Genomic DNA, 21,241 nt, shown 5'->3' with positions numbered 1-21,241 from the left:
ACGCGGATCGCTCAGAGCAGGGCTGTGCTCACTATTGCGAGTTTGTGCCTTCTCCTGTGTCTGTTAGACCGCGGAGCACTGTGACGCACGGGCAGGTCCGACACCTGTTCATATACCGTGACCGAACTGTGCACGTGCTGAGCTGACAGCAGCGTTGCTCAGGCATCGTGCATTGTCACAATGCACAGACGCGTGCACGGCGTCTCCGTTGACAGCGGGCACCGAAGCCTTGTCGCGGAAGCCGTCGCCGCCGCCGTGGGGTATGGCATTTTTAGCCGCGATGACCGAGGAAGGCTGTGTTCGTACGTTTCACATGGAAGTGACGTAGGCCGATTTGAAAACTGTGCAGAAATGCTGCGAGCGAGCGAGCGAGCGAGCGAGCGAGCGAGTGCCCCCCCCCCCGCGTCCATAAAGTTTCATCCCAGTGTCCTTCAAATGGTCCACCAAATGCGCTCATGTGCTAATCCTACTGTGTTAGAGGAGGCAGTAGAAGGTCCCGCATTAATGACACAGCACTGAATGTCAAGCCTCGACACAGAACAGAGCGGGCTGGTTATTCAGATCAATGAAGCTCCTTCCTCTGCAGCAACGATTCTTCTCTGCTCCCCCTCCCTCCCTCAGCCCTGCAAGGAACACTCCTCCCCTCCTTCCTCCGCAGAGCCGGAGCTTTCTCCCTCTTTAAAGTGTGTTCTGGCTCCCAGTCTTCCACGGTGCATGTTTCCCTTCGTGAGGGGAGATTTCTGAGCTTGTTCGTGTCATGACACAGCGCAGCGCAGGGTCGAAGTGGTCGTCTCTAGCGCCACTGGAACGCCAGTGCCCAGGACTCTTTTCCAGTGCTCTGAGTTTGGTTACATGAAATATGCGATGTTCGCAGGAGTGCCCGGTTCTTTTTCTGCTTCTGCACTTTGTTTTCATTTTGGCAGCCGGCCACGAAGAGCTCTCCGACTCCGGCAGACTCCTCTCCCTCTTTGCAGAGCAAGGTCAGTGTGGTGCGGTTGCAACGGAGGCTGCATTTCTGTGCGTGTCTGAGTTGCATTCGTGACTTGAAAAGTTTGTATGGTTCGGTGCATATCAATAATAGCACGCTGTAAAGGTGCAAATCTGTGTAATCGATACATCACCACTGCATGGACCCCGTTCTATTGTTTTGTATCCAACTCTATTCTGCAGGTCAGTTGTCCCAGTCAGGGTCAGATCTGTCCATTGTCCACCCAGAGAAAACCAACGCTGATGGAGAGTTCATCTCCCACTCCCTGTCTCACCACTTCAGGGGTGGTAGAGTCAGGCGTGACCTGCGACCCCTTGCTTTGGAGGGGCAGGTTTACTATAAGGTCAACTACAAGGGCCGAGCTTTAATGTTCAATTTGACTGCAAACAATAACCTGGTTTCGAATGACTACGTCCTGGAGAGGAGGAACGGCAGTGCCAACAGGACCGAGCGTGGTCTCTCCGGGGGGAATTCCTGCCACCTCCTCGGTATGGTGGAAAACTCTGATGTGCGAGGAACTGCTGCCATCAGCACCTGTAGAGGACTGGTAAGGAATCACATTGTGTTGCATACACAAAAGGGGGAAAAAGGTCAATGTTAACCTCAGTCTCATTCATCAGATTGATCCCTATAATCCACATGAAGCTTTTATGCAGAATCTTCCCCCCTAAATCTGCACTGAAGGTCATATCTCGTTCGAAAAAAATATAGATGCTTTTGGCAGGAAGGCTTTTTTTTTTTTTAATGCCCAGTAGAGGATGGGGCGGGGGTCACTCTGGGGGAGCTGGTATGTGGTTTAGGCAGTCGTACGCTGTTAACCGAACCCTTACATCTGACAGTGCCCTGTCTGTTAGTTTGCCCTTCAAAGACTTCCTGACACTATTTGCAGAACGACTGTGCTGCAGACCCACTGACGGCTGCTGGTTTTCGGCCGGCCCTGAGACCCTTTTTGTCTCCTTTGTCTTTCAGATGTTTTTCTCTTTACTTTCACCCTCACTCATTCATTCACATCGCTGCCTGTTCCGCAAATATTCTTTGCAACCCCCCACTCTTGGACGAGCAGTGTTACTTTGTTCTATGCTTAGAGAGAGCTTCAATAATTGATGTTGGCACATGGGGAACCATAAGCTTTGACAGATAGAGCAACAGGAAATAAAGCCATACTTTTTGTTCAGAGAATTGGTGCTTTTTTTTTTTTTTTTTTTTACTTTGCCTTTAATGTTTCTAATCAAATAGGTAGTTAAATTACAAAAGATAAGAAGACAGCTGGACAGCAGAGAGACAAGTGAGCAGCTCAACACGTGGAGAATTTCACAATGAAAAGAGATGTGCACCATATGGAAATTTCTGGTGAACTCATTGCTGAGTTTCCGACCTTTTAAGAGCTTTATTCACCAAAGAGTAATCACGCAAAACACACTCCTCAGCATTTTTGATCTGATTTAATTATCAACATCCAGGAAGAGGTTATGGAAAATGAGGAAGTTTGACCCTCTGAAATGATGGGACGTGTCAGTTTTAGTCATGAAGAATGTTTCGGTGTTCATGTTTGATTGTGTCACAGCAGGAATGCCTCTCCTGCAGGGTCTTGCCTCCTGCCTCTCTGTTATGTTTGTATGGGTTGCACTGCCTCTTCCTGCCATATCTTGTAACTGCAAAGCATTTGTTACATCTTACTCAGAACAACAAGACTAACATGACAGCCATCCCTGCGCTACCATGATTTACATCTGACCCACTTTGCGTGGTCTCAAGTAATCCTCAAAGGAAAAATGTGTTGTGTCATTCAAAAGCTCACTTATTTACAACCTACCCCATTTGGAGGATGCCCCAGTTTGTCCCTTCCCTCCAACCTACCAGGGAAACTACTATGATCTATTGCACTGATTTTCTGTTCTGAGGTTTTTGGCAGCTAAAAACCACAGAGAAACCACTAAGCAGAAAGACTCGGCCAGACAGATGTGTGGAGGGAAACCCTACCAGCTGCTGTTGAGGTCATTTACCCTTAGGAAGCAGCTAGAGATGAACTAAATATGAAAACATGATTATCATTTATTTATGTAGAACAAAATAGAAATCACTCAGGGCTAATTAAACAGGAAGCATTAGGAATACATATATCGAAGATTTATCGAGGCTTTATAAAAATTGGGAGGGTGTTTTTTGAAATATAATCCACCAGTGACGATTTTCTGATTGTAAGTTATTGTCAGTAATCAAAAGGTTAATGCCAATAGTGCTAATAGAGTCCACACGGCTACCACAGTCTAATTGCGCTGCTTTGTTGGTGAAGATAATTACCCTGTGATATGTTTGCGTAACAAAACTTGTTAGGAAATAGCTGGATACGTACCTTGAGCTATGGTTAAAGCTGTAGGCAGCTGACAAGGTGATCAAATGTCTCGTTTTGTTCAACCAACAATCCAAAACCCCAAGATATTATTTTAACATAACGTAAAAGAAGGAAAAGCAGGAAATTGATTTTTTGAGTAGCTGGAACCAACAAAAGTTTTTGCCTGATAAATTACTTCAATTATTAATTGATTATCAAAATATGTCTCAATAAATTTTGTGTTCAACAGATTCATTAATTAACTATCTAATTGTTGCTACTTGGCACAGAACAACCAATGGAGCAGAGTCATGCCATTTAAATGCTTTAAAAACCACGATATGGTCTCTGCTAGTACATTAACATCTCTACATCCCGTTATATTAGCATCCAGCCTCTGGTTGCATAAAAACCAAGTCCCATTTGCTCAACCAAATAGAGCTGTACTGCAGTGAGCTATATTTACCTTACATTATGTCTTTTCTAAGTTCAGGTTACCCTACACCTTTACTATTTACTGCAAATGCGAAACGGTGAGGACCAGAGCAACTGGGTGGAAGTTTTTGTCACTTTTTTTCTTTCTGTGGGAAAAGCTTCAATTCAAGCAAAGCCGAAGCTTTCTCAGAAGAGTCTTTGTTAATCCCTAAGGCACAATGCAAAGCAAGAACATGCAGGTTCCAGCCTATTATATTGGTATTTTCCTCACTTAAATGCATGTTTCTTTTCAGTGTGCAGATGAAAAATGATAATGTCTTTGACCTCTGCAGAAGAAATTAGCTCACAGGCAGAATTATCTTGTGAAGTAAAAAAAAAAAAGACTGAAGTAAATGTAGTGAAACCAGTAATTACCAAAACCCAGTTGTCTAAGAATAAATTCATGTTTGTTTGGTAGCAAATTGTTGTGATTAATCATATTGGGCACCATCCGCCCCCACCTCCCCCCTCCGTCCCACTAATCACTACTGAGGCCACAGGCTGTGTAACAGCAGAGACTTTATTCCAGACCCAGTTGGCCAGCACTACAAAACCCACAGAAGCAGGAAACGAAAATAAAGCAGTTCCACATGGCCGATGTATTTAGAACACAAACCTGTGTTATGGTAACCCCCCCTGGCTCTGGCACCTCACAACCACACACACTTCCTCCAGGCCAGAGTAGGGGGTTTCATGGAGAGGAGGAGGAGAAGGGCAGGGGGTGACAGAGGGAGAAGAGGTGGCGAAAGTGCAACGTGAACTCGAGTCTGAGGCTGTGTCAGCTAGCAGAGCAGTCAGGATTTAGAGCAAAAACTGTGCCAGAACAATCCCCTATTTTTATTCAAATGAAAAACAAAGTCCTAGCTGGTATTCTTTCAAGTTCTCTTTCTTTGTTGAGCACAAACATCACACGGGATCTGTACATGGTAATTTTAAGGATCACAAGTAACACCATAACCACACTGTACAAGCAAAGCCTTGCAGGCTGTGTTCCACAGTGGGACTGCATTTGGTATGCAGATCATACTGATCACGCAGAGCAATGGTCTGCATGTTTGGATGGGCTTCTCTTTAGCATTCCTTCCCAGTTGATCTGCACTCCACCACCTGCTTTTCTCTGCACTCGGGAATACATATAGGAGACGACAGGGAGGTATGATAACAGAGAATACGCCAGAATCCGCCCTAAACTTCACCCTTGTATGTTTCATACCTTTTCATGCACTATGTGTTTTGTCTTGCAGTGAGGTGATGTAAATGCAAAAACAGACCTTAATCTGATAACCTGTTAATTCTGTCAAATAGAGTGTGTGTGGACGAGATACAGAGCAACGGTGAAATCAGCTGAGCGTTTTCTGAGCAGGGCCTGTGTGAAACTTTCCCAGCTGACCGTAGACATATCAGCTTACATGCTTTGCGGATGAGTCCACCGCGGCTCTGGGGCCTCTGGCTGAAGGCCAGGCTCTGAGTCAGTGCTGGAGAACCCTTTCTCAATATTTGATTTAATCTGAGTTTGGACAAAAATAACCAAACATCAGACATATACAGAGGACTTTCCTTTAGCACTTGCAATGTTAATGTTGTTCCTATGGTGGTTTTTACACGGACGAACAAGCCTGAGCAGCCTAGTTTTATCCTACAAAGTTTTCTGTTCCCGTTGGTAGAGACTGTTATCTCACAAGATGCTTTGTAACAGGTGGAGTTATGTAGTCTTTCCAAAGGAACTGCTACTTCAGATTTATACTTTCTGGACCTCCCTGAACGGGGAAACGGGATACTCGATCAGAGGTCTGCAGGCTGCTGAGTGAATGTGGTTGGATCATTTGTTTTCTTCCAATAAACACATGTAAAACTTGTCAGGATGAAACAGAAAGCCGAGCAATGCTAAGTTGCTGTAAACAGCAGGGTAGACCCTTGGAACCGCAACTGGCCAAACTGTAAGAGCTGCATGGCCTAATTCTTCACATCTGCCTTTGGCTGCTCAAACACTGAGGAAGAAATACAAGAATCAGATGTAACACTCATATTCCAAGAATTCTTGGGGTTGGTGTTGTTTAACTCAATACATGTGCATGTTTAGTGATTTCTGTGTGTTATCTCCTGGATTCATTTATTCATATGCATGAACATTTCAACATCAGAAATTCTTGCTGAAGAAAAATAAATGATTTTTTTTTTTTTCTGTGCACAGTTGTCCTTGTGCAGACTTTCCTCTTTCCATCTGTTTGGCTCTTGAAAGAATTATGTATCCCTCTGTCATTCTCTCTTTTGCAAGTTGGTTTAATGAGAGAGGGAGGGGTTCATCCCCAAACAGTCTGGGCTTGTTTGACACAGAACCCACACAGACACACACACACATAATCACTTTAATGAAGTGACTGTGTGTGTGTGTGTGTGTTTGTGTGTCTGAACAGTGAGCTGGAGGTGGGACATTCATAATGTGTGTGGTTGCGAGAAAAAAGTCAGAGTTTTGACAAAACCCTCTTTTGTGTGTCTGCATGTATGGATGTTTTCATGTAAGTGTATTTGTGTGTGAGGGCATGTACATACGTAATTGCCTATGTGTGTGTTCACCAGCAGACCTCAATCAGCAAGTGAATAGCTCGTACCAGTAAGAACATGCATAAGCATACTTAGGAAGAAGTCATTGTATTGCTGCTGCATCAGACGGAGAATGTGCCTCAGGGAAGGAGAAAAGGTTTATATTCAGATCTGTTGACTAATGATGAGTTCCAGTCTGATGGAAATTACTGAGGAACGACCTTATCAGCAGACCTTAAAGGGGAATATCTACCCTCTCACCTTTTAAATGTGGGAATTATTGAAACAATTCAAGTTTTGGTGATTTGATGTTGCACATATACATGTTATAACAGAAAAGCATGCTAGTTACTAGGCTGTAATTTCTCTGCTTTTGTCACAGTCAGAGAATGTGTGATATTACAAAAGCTGTGTTGGGCAAGATTTTTGGATAAGAAATAATCTTTTTAATCTTAATTACAATTCGGAGCTGTGACTTAGTAGAATGTCATGGCCCTAATGACTGAGTCGTTCTGCCCAGTCTCAGTCATTTTCTGCTCAATGCATATTCATTTATGTAATTTATCTATTTTCCCCAGAGAGGCTTCTTCTCCCTGCCGGAGGGACAATATTTCATTGAACCTGTCCAGAAATCTCCTGATGATCCTGCAGGGACTCCAGAGCCCCACATCGTCTATCCGAGAGTTACTACAGGAAGTCACAGAAAAAAACGCAGCCTCGAGTCCAAGGAAACACTCAGCCCCTGTGGAGTCCAAGGTGTGTATCTGAATTAGTGTAGCTACTGCATGTGTACAGTACTGCAGGTGTTTGGGTAATTGTCCACAAGTGACCTTTTTTTCCTTTCTGCGCCTCTGTCAAGTAAGGATAAGCCATAAATGTACGCTGACTGATGTCTTCCATTATCCACGCTTTAGATGCCCCAAGTGACTCTGTCCAGGTGGAGAGGGAAAGGGAGGAATGGGAGAGGGAGCAGCAGAGCGGGGAGGATCGGGCTCAGTCCCGCTCGCAGCGCTCAGTCAGCAGAGAGCGGTGGGTGGAGACCATGGTGGTGGCTGACTCCAAACTCATCGAATATCACGGCAGTGATAATGTGGAATCCTACATCTTCACCATCATGAACATGGTGAGTGGTTAGAATTAACGTCTGGTTTTACTCTTTACATCAATACTCTTATTCATTTTCTTCCTCTGCACAGGTGCTAAATGTCTAAATACTTAGCTGAGAAGGATCTTTATGTTGCAGGTGGCCGGAATCTTTCATGATGCCAGTATTGGGAATGCCATCCATGTCATCTTGGTGCGCCTCATTTTGCTACAGGGAGAAGAGGTAACACTTAACTGGATGAAGTCTTTTATGACATTGTAATGGGCTTATGCAGTGCAAACCTGAAATGTGGAACAAAAGAAACAAATCTTTGAAGCATTCCTCATTAGGAATAGCAAGGTTATAAAGAAAACTGTTAGACTCTCCTTTAGTTAGCTTCTTGCACTGAGTATCCAGCTGAAGATTGAACCCACCTCAAACATTGATTTAAGTCAGCTGCTCCAAGTTGTATGCTGTAAGTGTGGCAAACTAGAAAGCAGACAAAAGTCAATAGAACCCAAATTGACTGACCACAAGAACAATCAGAATCTTGTTTGCCCCATAAAATTGTCAGCTCGGGCTGCAGACCTTATTCGCATTATGTGACATTTTGTATACTTATTTTAAAACTTTCATCCTTTTCTTGGCTTGCATCATAAGGAATAGATCTTTCTCACAGCAGACGTTTCGGCATGTCATCGTAGGAAAAGCAGAATGTGTTGATGGAGAAGAAAGATGATGAATCTCTGCTGCTCTGTAACTGACACTGCGCTAAAAATCCCCTGTGAAAGAACAAAAACAAAAAGGAACGTATTTCTTCAGGGTCAGAAATAATCTCAAGCTGTTCTAAAATGAAAGAATGTAAAAAGTCTGAGTGATGCCAAAAATGTGCAGTATGATATTTCTAATTCTGCTGTTGGTTGCAGAAAGGGTTGAAGATTGTTCACCATGCAGACACCACTTTGGCCAGTTTCTGTGCTTGGCAGAAAAACCTCAATCCTCAGAGTGACACGCACCCAGCTCATCATGACCTGGCTGTGTTGGTCACTAGGCAAGTCACATACACATGCTGTATGTATGTGTACGTCAGCAATTTCATTAGATAACTTAAATGAATTGGATAAATGATATGCTCTGATACTAGCCCCTCACGAAAATATGGCTCGTGCACACCTAATCTGCATTTGCGTTCTCCCCTCAGGAAAGACATCTGTGCTGGAATGAACCAGCCCTGTGAGACGCTGGGTCTGTCTCATCTGTCTGGGATGTGTCAGCCACACCGCAGCTGCAACATCAATGAGGACTCAGGACTACCTGTCGCCTTCACCGTGGCACATGAAATGGGCCACAGGTGTGTGTGTGTGTGTGTGTGTGTGTGTGTGTCGGTTTGTGTTTGTGTGTGTGTGTGTGGATTTGTAATTGCTGCGAAACAATGCGTAATGGAATATCATAACAACGGGCTATGTGACAAAGAAAGCATGTTGTTCCCATGATCGGTTACTGTAGAGGAATATACGGTTGCATCATAAAATCTCATGGCATTAGAGCTTCAGCCCATTAGCGAATTGACTGTATGCAAATAATTGCTAGTATCTATTAACTAGGCATAAAGAAAGATTGATACCTGAGAAGGTTGATGTGGTGTGGGTGTAGATCATTTAGTAACGGTAAAAGTGAGAAGACAGAGCAGTTGGATTTTTTTTTCAGCTTTGGATTACTGTAACACAAAAAAATAACACATTTTCTTTAATGCCATATTTCTACTGCAGTGCTTTGTTGAGTTGTAGCTTCGGTACCAGTTCAATCAGGAGACATCAGTTTACAAATAGGAAGCCTGGCTGATAAAATTAGAGTTGGGTCAGACTCACCTGGTTATGAGGACTATATGACTGAATTGGATGAAGGGATTCCACATTATATGTTACTAATATAATTTATAAATTATGTACAAATCCTCACAGTGTCTATTCATGTACTTTAAGTCTTTATACTAACAGGAAATCATGTAAGACATGCACAAACAAAAGTCATCAGATGACTTTGGAGCTATTTCAGTTTTGGAAACAAATGTATTACTTTGCATGTATGACAGGATTGGGACACACGGATGTTGAATTCCATTGAGATAAGTGGGTTGTTTGTTCAGAGGCGGTGTCTGCTTTTTCTGATCCATGTCCTGAAGACCTCCACCATGACAGCCAGAGCACGAAGGCCATCTATTCTTGAAAAACATTTCTTTGTGTCATGATAACATAATACTCGGTCGTATTGATTGTGTTTGAACGCAGCTTTGGAATTCATCATGATGGCCAGGGGAATGACTGTGAGCTGGAAGGACGGCACCCGTTCATCATGTCCAGACAGCTGATGTATGACAGCTCTCCTCTTACTTGGTCTTCATGCTCCAAAGAGTACATCACACGCTTCCTCGAGTAAGGCTGCATTCATAAATTATTCTGAAGCCATTACTGATAAAATAATAACGTGATTCACTCAGCTTTATTACTGTTTTTCGTTTTTGGGGAGCACAAATTGTGTATGTTTTGAAACCATTATGAAAATGGGTGTGATCCCAAACTACAATGATAAAGTGGATATGTTGGTGCAGATTTGAATGGAATTTTTGAATTTTGAAAATGATCCAAAAAACACAACGGGTGTGGTGTGTGTTGGAACAAAAAAAAAAAAAAGTTAGAAAAAACACTGATGCTTAGCAAACTGTGACAAGCGAAGTTTTTAAAAGAGCAGCAAAGAACACAAGCTGAACAAGCACAACTGATTTGAAGCCAGAAAATCCAGGTAATTACAGAAAAGCAAGTGGAGCCTTAAGGTTCATTAGAGGGCAGTCCCAGCTGCACAAATATCTGCAAATGTTTGCTTTGACTCTCGCTGTTTTAAAACAATTTCAACAATGATTTCAAGAATTCTTTTCTGACAACAACAATTTCATGGTTAGCACTCGAACTCGAACTGCAAAGTCGGAGGTCAGAGCCCGTGTCTGTTGAACTCCGATCTGTGAATCAGCATGTTTTGCTATTAGAAGAGTAGGCTTTTCTGGTGTTTTCCCTTCACCCTATTTAATTTAACACTGGGCTTGGAGACTGCAAAGTGCAGCAAATGATGAGCATGTTCACTGGCATGCTTTGATATGACATCAAGTCTGTATCATTTTTAAAATTTTGCTAAATGTTCAAAGCATGCTGGTAGCCACAGTCAAGGACAAACAAACTCCTCCCTGCTGAGCTCCTATTCTATTGATTTTCTCTGTCAGGTATCTCTCTCAACCACTACACCACCTTGTGCCCTTTCTCTTTTTCATCTCTTTCAAAAAGTCACACGTTTATGTTTGTCTTTCTTAGTCGTGGCTGGGGTTTCTGTCTGGATGACCGACCTTCCAAGAGGGACCTAACCACCCCACTTGCTCGCCTCGGTGTCCGCTACACCACACACCACCAGTGCCAACTCCAATATGGCCCAAATGCTACCTTCTGCCCTGAGGTTGATGTGAGTGTTGTGCGCCTAGGCACCAAGTGAAAACTGAATGTCAGAAATCTTTTAGAAAATAATCTACGTGTTCATTGTTCTTTGTTTCAGAACGTTTGCCAGATCCTTTGGTGTTCAGTGAATGGCTCCTGTCGCTCCAAACTGGACTCACCTATAGATGGCACTCGCTGTGGACCAGAGAAGGTGGATGGTGCCAGTTGCTTTGTCTTGTTAGGGTTTGGGATTCATTTGCCTGGGGAAGGAAATGGTTAGCACTATGGATATGAGGGTGATGCTGGCGCAGAGTCTTGAGTATTAAATGTGTCATATTACTAGTGTTATATGAGTAATCTTACCAGCATTTTCTCCTTCAGTGGTGCATCTCAGGAGAATGTGTGATTGTGGGTAAACTCCCAGAGACCGTAAATGGAGGCTGGGGACAGTGGAGTACCTGGTCTCATTGCTCCAGGACCTGTGGAACAGGTGTTCAGTCAGCGGAGAGGGAATGTAACAACCCCAAGTAAGAGATAGCTCTAGATGTGTCTCACACCATGAGGCACATTTGAACTGTTTTCTCCCTCTCTCATTAAAACTTTTCTTGCTGTTTTACCTTTCGCTCATTGTCAAGTGTTTCACAGCAAAACTGATCCCCTGGTTGATCCACTGGTGTCCCCCTGTTTTCCGCAGACCAGAGTTTGGAGGCAAGTACTGCACTGGGGAAAGGAAGCGCTATCGGACTTGTAACACAAAACCCTGCCAGAAGAATAAGCCTACCTTTCGAGAGATGCTGTGCAGTGAGTTTGACACCGTGGCCTACCAAAATGAGCTCTACCAGTGGATTCCTGTGTCTAACCCATGTAAGTGGTCAAAGCCTCAAAAAAAAAAAAAGAGTTAGATGCTGCAGAGAGACGGACACACAGATGCTGGTAGCCCCTGTTTACACTTCCCTTTCCATAAGCTCAGTAGATGCAATATTATGCATTACCCAACAGGGGGAAGCATTTACACTGGTAAGGCATCACTGATGCACTTTCCCTGTCTTAGCGGGGGCATACAACATTTCAGTACTGCAGTTGCTGTCCTTGCTGAAATTCTTTTTGTTGTGTTTTTGTGTCCTTTCCTATACTCAAAACACTGTTGTGTATTCTGTCACAAAATAAATGTAATTTTGTTTGTTTTATTAATTGTGTAAAAAAAAGAAAGAAAGAAAACAAAACAAAAAAGAGTTCCAAAAAGGCCATCTCATCATTGATGAGAGTAGTATGCCTCATCATTAGTTCCCGAGACAGTTTGGCTTGACTTAAATGAATTTTACTCACACTCACCATTCACTGGAGTTAAACGACAACCTTCTTTTCCACCATTTCACGGCCGTCTTTAGTAAATCCCTGTGAGCTGCACTGTCGACCAGTCAGTGAGTATTTTTCGGAGAAGATGCTCGACGCCGTGACGGACGGAACGCCGTGCTTCATGAACAACAAGTCCAGAAACATCTGCGTCAACGGAGTGTGCAAGGTAGTGTGGCTGGGTAAGAGACTAAAAGAGGATGGAGGGGTTATAGTGGAGCGGGGTATGAGACATGCTGCAGTGTAACTACAGTATAATAGTGGGAGGAGATTTTCTGTGTAAACCTTCATCTTATGTTACACTGTAATGTGTCTGGGGTTTTATTTTTATTTTTCTTGTGTGTGTGTGTGTGTGTGTGTGTGTCTTGACCGTAGGAGGTAGGTTGTGACTATGGCATTGACTCAAACGCAATGGAGGATCGCTGTGGAGTCTGTTTGGGTGACGGCACAAGCTGCGAGACGGTCTATAGGTCATTCGATGAAGCAGAAGGCTTCGGTGAGTTCAACACAAGGGATGCTCGAGCAGCTGGAAACAAGTTAAATGATCTAAACAGAAATCATACAATTATACATTTTTAGTAACACAAAACAGACGACGTATTAATGAGAAAAAGCTTTGATGTACCCACCAGAGGAGTGTGAAAAAGCACAGAATTAAAATTTATGTCTACAGGCAGAAAGTCATTTCAGGACAGTTCATTAGCATTACGCCATTGTGTTGTTTCTTTGTTGTCATGACAGCCTTCTTGTCCACACCGTGCAGCTGTTTGTCCTGCTATACTTGGCTGGTGTAATGCGCGTGTGTGTGTATCTGCAGGCCCATGTTTGCACTTGTCTATGCTTGGAAAAGTATAACTTACCCGCAGAATCAACATACTCTGAAGACAGATTGAGAGAAAGAGGCTCTAAAACAATAAAAAACGTCCCCCCATTCTCCCCTCTCTCTCCTTCTGTGTGTGTTTGCCCCACACAGCATCCTTTCCAGATAACCAGCCCAGATGTGTAAGACTTCAAAAGGTTTAGACTAAGGGCAAACCTCCCCCTCCTATGCACAAACACAGAAACACACACACCTTCCCACAAACATCATTAAACTCCAGAGACCCACTCTTAGCAGCTTTCGTCCTCCCCCATCCAGCCCCCCCCCCCATCCACACACAATAAAAAACAGAGACGGGGTAGTGCCCCCCACGCCGAATATGCACACGTACACTCACACACAAACACACACATGCCAACCACCCCCAAAGACTGAGACAGAGCCCACCCTCTATTAAAGATCAGAGAGAAACCGTCTGGTAGTCTGGATGTGAGTGTGGCAGCAGCCATGGTGGCCCATCCATTACCTCGCTGTGACTCTGACTCCCCTCCCGACTCTCCCAGGGTACATGGATGTGGGTGTGATACCTGAGGGGGCGCGGGACATCCTGGTAAAGGAAGTAGAGGAGGCAGGTAACTTCCTGGCTCTGAGAAGTGAGACGTCGGAGGAGTATTTCCTCAACGGCAACTACATCATACAGTGGAACGGGGAGTACGAGGCCGGCGGGACAACGTTCTACTACGAACGCAGCGGAAACATGGAGAACCTCACCGCTCCTGGACCCACCAAACAGCCAGTCATGCTCCAGGTAGGCCCACATACTACAGCGGTTGAATGTGATTAAAGGGAGGGGAGGGTATTCATTGTCACAATTTCTAAATGTTTCAGTATTGCGAGAGGTATAGGAGTAATCAGCAATTTATATTTTTTTCCAGTGTCTTTGTAGAGTGATTTCAACCAATCAGGGATAGAGAAGAAGGGCAGACTTCAAGGATAGCGAACCAACAGAGCATGCAAACTTTGCATGTTTTCCAAATCACCTTATACACGGTTGAGTGAAGGACAAGATCATTTTAATAAAATGAGTCCGAGCAAAAGTAGAAGTGTTTCAAAGACAAGCAAATTGATGAGAACATGAAAAATATGTCTTTACTTTATGTCTTTATATGATTGTCAAGTATGTTATACTGTCTAAATAGTCTTGAAAGGATTCTCGCCATAATATATTGTGGTGGTCCAGTTGCTGTTTCAGGAGAAGAACCGGGGTATAAAGTATGAGTACACCATTAAGAAGACCAAAGAGAAAGGAAATGAGATCATCGAACCTATTTACAGTTGGAGACATGGGGCGTGGACAGACTGCAGCACCACCTGTGGCTTAGGTTGGTGTCGCCTTTGGCAAGAAAAATTCTTATTCTATAAATTTGTAATAGCTGGAGGATTTCAGTGACATTTTAGTTACGACCTGGCCACCTGCTTTCTGACTTCCTGTCCGTTTTAGGTGAGCAGCACCAGCCTGTGCGGTGTTTTGAGATAGATGTGGGTGTAGTGGATGAGTCTCTGTGTGACCAAGACAGCCGTCCAGAAGACAGGCACCGAAAATGCAAGACTATGGATTGTCCTGCAAGGTCCTTTCTCTCAAATGCTGTTTTAATGTTTTTCTGTCACTTTAGTTATAGTTAAATAAACATTTCTCAATGGTCATTAAACGATTATCAGGTTGTAATATTTGAGTGTCATCAGGTTACCTAATTGGCTGCAGTAGTTACCCATAGAATGTTATTACCTTTTCAGTAATGTTTGTAGAACATATTAAAAACTGTTGAGCAACCAAAGTTTGCATCAATGGCCTGGTCAGATTTGTAGTCTGACTTATTCTTTGATCAAATACTGTAGGCAATGTACCATTAGCAATTTAGGCTTGTACTATGCCTTGGTTTTTGACAACCTTTTACATTTTAGAAAATTGGCTTCTTTTGGTAAAGGAAAAATTGGGTTGGGATATTCAGGTAACGTATTGGCAATACTATCAAACATTTCCTAATTTTCAGAAACACTTTCAAACAAATGGCAACGTTTTCCAATTACCATGTACTTTACTTTTGTGAATGCCATCAAATCACTTCTATCAGCGGTCTCTTTCTTCACCCTCTCTTCCTCTCCATCCCCTCTCCCCCAGGTGGTGGGTTGGGGGTTGGCAGCAGTGTACAGCCACCTGTGGATCTGACGGTGTGAGAAAGCGAACGGTGCTCTGTGTCCGTACGGTTTCAGCGGAGGAAAGGGTGCTCCACCCTGTGGAGTGCAAGCATCTCCTTAAACCCAAACCTGTGGTGCCGTGCAACAGAGACGTACCCTGTGGACAGGACTGGGTGGTCGGGAACTGGGAAGAGGTAAGCCTTTTTTTCTGATTCCTATTTTATTTTCATCTCCATAGCCTTTATCTTTACTCTTCCTTGCATTTGTTTCCATTTCCTTAATACTTTCCTTTATTTCTGAGTCAGTGTTTCATTTGTATTCTTTTTTCTTTGCAGTGCCCGGTCACATGTGGAGGGGGGGTTCGCTCACGCACTGTCACGTGTGCACTAGCACCCAAAAAGACCTGCGATCTCTCAACCAAACCTCGGTCCAGATCACTGTGTGCCCTGCAGAGCTGCCCTAACTCAAGTCTACGTAGACGACCCGGACCTCCCCCTAAATACCGACGCATTTACCCAAATAAGAACCACCCCACCAAGCATCCTGGTTCACCTACCTGGGCTCCTATGAGCACCACGGCCACAGCTGCACCCACAGCTGCTATCACTGTGAGGAAAAAAACAGCCACCAAAGAATCTACAACTGCTTTCATCCCTACCACCACATCCCTTTCAACCCCTGAAACCACAATCACTGACACAGAGGAGTATGAGTTCAATGTAATATTGAGGAAAAATGGGAATAAGAGGGGGAGACTTTTCCCTTCTAAATTCAATTCTACGGAAAAGGACAGGAAAGCAACTGATGAGGAAAAGGAAAACATGGAAGGAGAGGAGGGAAGTACGCCAAATGTGCCGATGTACACTCCAGGATATGATTATGTTGTTGAGGATAGGACAACAGACGAGGAAGGGATCATTGACCTGGATGTTTTTACCACAGCCACATCACTCAAAAATCCCCTTAAATCAACCACTTTACAAACAACTCCACCTACCATGCACACGACCCGAACACCCACCACAACTACCTTCTCCACCCCACACACCAGTAGTGATACATCGGTAGAGACCACTCACCGTTTATCCAACCCCTACGCCAGCCCGCACAGTCACTGGACACGCAGGGTTCCCGGCACCACTCCGATGTACAAGAGCCACTCAGTCCCATCGAAAACTGGCTTCCACACAACCCAAGCTCCTTCAACAACTGCAAGAAAACTATTCACCACTGCAGCATCGCCTCAGCCCACAGTAAAGATTATTAAACGGAAGAAACCTGCTGTGACACCCAAGAAAAACAGTTTAGCCTCTCGTGCTAAAAAGCCCGCTTCACGGTCCAAAGGCAGTCGCTCCAAAAGCCAAAACCAGCAACCAGAAAGTCCCATGAGTCGCTCCACCAGTGACCAAAGCAACCTGATGGCCAGAGAGCCAGTCAGCATGGATATATTCTGGGTTGTAGGAAACTGGAGCGAGGTGGGTACAGACATTTTATGACCATATTATCCTACTCTCTAAAGTACCATGCCAGTAATTTTTTTTTTTTTTTTTTTTAGCCCTTTAACTACACGCTTGACATTAATGTCGACTGATTTCCAAGGCGTAGCATAACTTTTGAAGATTGCTTCTTCCCTTCCAGGCATGCTGTGACTGCCAAGAAATTGAAAGCTTTGAAAATTGACCAGCAGAGACTACTACAGTGATGTTTAAGCTTTAAGTAATTTTTTTTTAAGTTGCCAATAAACATTATGTTACCAGAAAATGCGGAAGACAAAAAAATAAACAAACATGGATGTAATAATATTCATTTGGCAATTTAATCAGAATGACGGAAATCCCTGAATTCACCAAAAGGGAGGAACTGTCTGAGCTTGCAACTGCACCATGTGGTTTAAAAGCAACACATTAATGGTCACGCTCTAGTGAAAATTTACTTCCAATGGCTTCTTGGTGGCAGGAAATCAAATGATGTATGATTTAGAAAATGGTTACAAGATCTGCTTTTATCAGGCTAAAGCATGCAAAACCGCAGGTACATTCCTTTAAGAATTTCTGGTGGTTGTTTTGGAGATTCCTAAATCATCTGCTTTACAATATTATTGCCTCACATTTCACTTGAAGTAGTCTGTCACCCACGTACACACATAAACCCAATCTGAGTTTTAATCAGAATATACCCCTCCCTTCCCAGTGCTCGACAACATGTGGGATTGGCGCAATATGGCGAACTGTCATGTGCAGCTCCCAGAATGATGAGGACTGTGCCAACATGAAGAGACCTGAGCCTGCACGTACATGTCAGCTGCAGCCTTGTGCCACCTGGCAAAGTGGCAGCTGGAGCAAGGTGAGCAACGGTAGATTTCCTCCGGTCGATGAGTCCAATAATTACACTTATTACTTGTTCATTGCACTTGATACTTGATTATAATTCCAGATTTAAAATTGATTTGTTTCGGTTGCAGTTCTCACCTTTCACATATCTCTGGGCCGTTTATTTCACTGCGATAATATATCCACAGTGTCCAGATAACTGTGCAGCGGTGGGAAGGAGGTACCGTGATGTCCAATGTGTCGATTCTCAGAATAAACGTCCCCTCAGACCTTTCCACTGTCAAGCTGTGTCCAGCAGACCCCCCAGCACCTTGAGTTGCCCTCACAAGCCCTGTATGACCTGGAGTGTATCACCCTGGGGACCGGTAGGAGCATTATACACATTAAATCTCTATATGTTACACTGATAGCGTGTTTATATACTGTAAATATACATGTTTATATTCTGACTTACCTCTAGCGGTATCTAGCCATGCAGATAGGTTTGGTTTAAGTTTTGAGATAACAATCCTTGAGATATCTGTCGTCAATATTTTTGTAATTTGGGGGAACTAACCCTTTAATATCGACAGTTATCATCACTGTCACTAAATTGCCTGATTTTTTTTTTTTTAAACCTTTTGAGAACAAATTTGCTGTATATGGGAATGATTTGTGTTTCGTTTACATACAGTCTGGACATGGATTTGATCACATTTTCCGCTAACCATTTCCACCGAAGGCCAAAATTATTGCTGCTCTGTTGCAAGATGTAGCCTCTACTACATTACAACGATTACTGAGGATATTTCACCTGTGTAGTCACACCCAGCTCCACAAATTACTTTCATGTCCCATATTATACAGATGGAAATGTAGGGAACTTGGATTTTGTTCCAGTCTCTGCAAAAATTACATACCTCCCTTTAATCCTTGCGTTTTCCTCAGTGCTCTGGCAGCTGTGGCGAAGGCATCAGGGAGCGGCTGGTGTATTGTCCTGAGCCCAATCGCTGTAGCACCACACTGAGGCCGAACGGCACAGAGCCGTGCAGTCTAAAGCCCTGCACTCATTGGAAGACTGAGGACTGGGAGAAGGTCAGTCACAAGTAATCGAGATCTCCTTGAGGCTTTGAAGGCATTTCTAATTGTTGTTCTCAATAAACAATAAGGCTTAAAATAGTCATAGAACTGGACTAAATTATCACTGTGTTGCTGTGTGTCGGTGTATGACTCTCTAGTGTAGTGTGAGTTGCGGTGGGGGTCAGCAGCAGCGCCAAGTCAACTGTATGAGTGACGGAGATTTGGCCGTAATGCCAAACAGCCTCTGTGAGAAGATTTCCAAACCGGAAATACTCAGAAAGTGCAATATGCAGGAATGCAAGACCAACGCAGGTTTGTACACGAGACTCTGTCTGTCTGTCTGTCTGTCTGTTTCTCTTGCGTAGTGGAAGATTCGAAAAGAAAATTCACTATCCTCACACACACACATGCAATTTCTATGACATTACAGTATGTGTTTTTGTTTTTGTGACAAACCTCTTGGTTAAAATCACTCCAGATAAACTTGACCTCACGTATCATCTGCATTTCATTTTTCGCGGCATTTGACCTCTGAGTTGTGTTCCTTCTCATGCAGGTCCAGTTTGTAGGAAGAACACTATGTCCTCACGTTTCTGTGACAAGCTGAAGCTACTGGGTCGCTGCTCACTCAGGTCGGTCCAAAGACAGTGTTGTGTCACCTGTGGGCCATAGCCAGGGATACACACGCACATATATTACCATGGGTACATCCCAACTCCAGTGACATTTACTGTATCTTCATGCAGTGCTGGCGTAAAGCCAAGCCATCCACAGACCGACACCTCTGAACCAAAGTGCTAATGACCGCAACACTACAACAACCACATCTTAATCAGCACAAACAAAATTGGGTCAACTAAGAGTTATTTTTAAATTTTTCTTTCTTTTTTTTTTTTTTTTTCTTTTACCTATTTGGATAACTTTTTCCGATGAAAAATTTTGCTAGGAGGCATTACCAAAGTGAGCAAGAGAACAAGCTGGAACACCGATGATGAATACACATTTGGACCATAAGAAATGTTAGAGCTTAATGTTCATAAAGCCATGTTGAGGTGAGCAGAAATGCTTATCAGAATTAAAATATTTATTTTATTTTAAAAAATTGGGGAAAGTACAATGATTCAGTCAAAACATACTTAGAAAACATTTAAAAAAGCAAAATTACTAATTCAAAAAATAATCCAGAAGCACAATTCAAAAGTTACGCGAGCTCAGGCCGATACAAGAGCAACTCCTACACAGTTGTGATGAATTAGACTGTAACACAAGTATATATAATGCACTTTCTTTATTCAGAAAGAAAAATTCTGTTATGACCTACAGTACAAATCTTTCTGGGCCAAAGGTGCTTTTATAATCAAGGTGCTGATGATTCAAGAGTCATGTATTTTTTATTTCAAAGTGAACTGGTAAAATCAGAATGTAAATAAAGATTTTTTTGTGACCTCTTAATTAAATTGTTAATAGTAATGATAATCGCTGTGTTTTTTTTTACACGCTTTATTCTGCTTGAATTGTGGTTCTGTCCTCAGAGCTGGCACTGTGTGTTTACATTGTACTGGGTTCAAGTTCCCGCTTTAGTCATTTTTGTTTCAATTGTCAATGATGAACTCAGCCGCAGACCCTGCACAGTTCTCAAGCTGAACCTGTGGTGCTCCTCCTTTGGTGTGAGATTGACCCGTGAGAAAGAGGTGTTGCAGGTCATCCCTCTCAGGTCCCTCTAAAGATGGCCACTGTGTTTGTATGATATTGTACAGGCATTACCATTGTCATGTATCTGGTAAATCACCGTGACTGATTTGTCCTCCAGACGTCTCCATCAAGAAATGTCATGATAAAAGATGTTTGTGACACAACTGCTTTGTAGCTGACGCATGAAATAAAATTTTCTTTTAATATTCGTACTTGTATGTGTGATGCATGTAATCTAGTCTGGTTGATTTCCATCTATTCATCCCAACATTTTTAAATTTATGTATTTATCCTGGTAGATATTGTAGTACTCACAGCCATAGCATTGCTTGAATACCACGATAGTCCCTTATTAGTGTAAATAAGACTATTAACACATCATATTTGCAGGCATATCATACCCTTCTTTGCATCATGGGTTTCTGCTTTATGACGTTTCATGTTAACAAGGTCATTCTCGCCTGAAAGTGCCAGATGCTGCTGGATGTGTAACACCAGAATCAGCAGCACTAGGCACTGTTTCAGGAATCAGGTTCAGCTGGCCCAAATTTCCCAGGCTCCTCTCTGCCAGATAACTTGACACGGACGGACGCTGCCCCGCTGCTGTCATTCAAGCCAGAGACCAAGAGTTAGTCAGCAGTAATGGTAGGAGTAACACAACACTGGGTCAATGTGGAGCATCATGTCCTAAAAGCCAGCAGTGTGTGTGTGTGTGTGTGTGTGTGTGTGTGTGTGTGTGTGTGTGTGTAGTGTTAGTGTTATCATGACGAAGCAAACCTCATCCGGTTGTATTACCTAACCACATCTCTCATTCTGTTATGTCATTGTGTGTTGCTTAATGTTGATAGTTACACAATGGAAAGAAGCAATTGAGTTCAAAATAAGGAAATGCCTGA

At 43.3% G+C, this 21,241-nt stretch overlaps 1 protein-coding gene across 2 annotated transcripts; it reads left to right on the top strand.

Annotated features, from left to right (window-relative positions):
* The first annotated feature begins 442 nt into the window (after positions 1-442).
* On the top strand, positions 443-20,519 carry adamts12 (ADAM metallopeptidase with thrombospondin type 1 motif, 12). 2 transcript variants are annotated; one of them, XM_040156310.1, is made up of 24 exons: positions 443-980; positions 1,171-1,535; positions 6,914-7,091; positions 7,250-7,458; positions 7,579-7,662; positions 8,346-8,470; positions 8,621-8,770; positions 9,708-9,851; positions 10,779-10,923; positions 11,014-11,106; positions 11,277-11,422; positions 11,590-11,759; positions 12,284-12,417; positions 12,624-12,744; positions 13,632-13,876; positions 14,309-14,450; positions 14,570-14,696; positions 15,248-15,458; positions 15,600-16,739; positions 17,455-17,607; positions 17,783-17,959; positions 18,522-18,668; positions 18,812-18,965; positions 19,210-20,519. In XM_040156310.1, exons 1-24 carry the CDS (start codon positions 860-862, stop codon positions 19,323-19,325), a joined length of 4,797 nt encoding a protein of 1,598 aa, XP_040012244.1. In that variant the 5' UTR covers positions 443-859; the 3' UTR covers positions 19,326-20,519. The 2 variants fall into 2 exon arrangements, with proteins under 2 accessions (XP_040012244.1, XP_040012246.1); XM_040156312.1 differs by lacking the exon at positions 12,624-12,744 and having other exon boundaries at positions 12,284-12,430.
* Positions 20,520-21,241: the final 722 nt, after the last annotated feature.

Source organism: Xiphias gladius, chromosome 19, assembly GCF_016859285.1.
Source record: "Xiphias gladius isolate SHS-SW01 ecotype Sanya breed wild chromosome 19, ASM1685928v1, whole genome shotgun sequence".
Taxonomy (NCBI): Eukaryota; Metazoa; Chordata; class Actinopteri; order Istiophoriformes; family Xiphiidae; genus Xiphias; species Xiphias gladius.
Note: the sequence above shows the minus strand (reverse complement) of the source record. Positions and strands in the feature narration are given on the sequence as shown.

Excerpts from the sequence above, each read along its gene's own strand:
- adamts12 (XM_040156310.1), top strand. The coding sequence starts at position 860 with ATGCGATGTTCGCAGGAGTGCCCGGTTCTTTTTCTGCTTCTGCACTTT. Across the intron at positions 7,663-8,345 it reads TTTTGCTACAGGGAGAAGAG|AAAGGGTTGAAGATTGTTCA; the intron begins GTAACACTTAAC and ends TGTTGGTTGCAG. Across the intron at positions 9,852-10,778 it reads TACATCACACGCTTCCTCGA|TCGTGGCTGGGGTTTCTGTC; the intron begins GTAAGGCTGCAT and ends TGTCTTTCTTAG.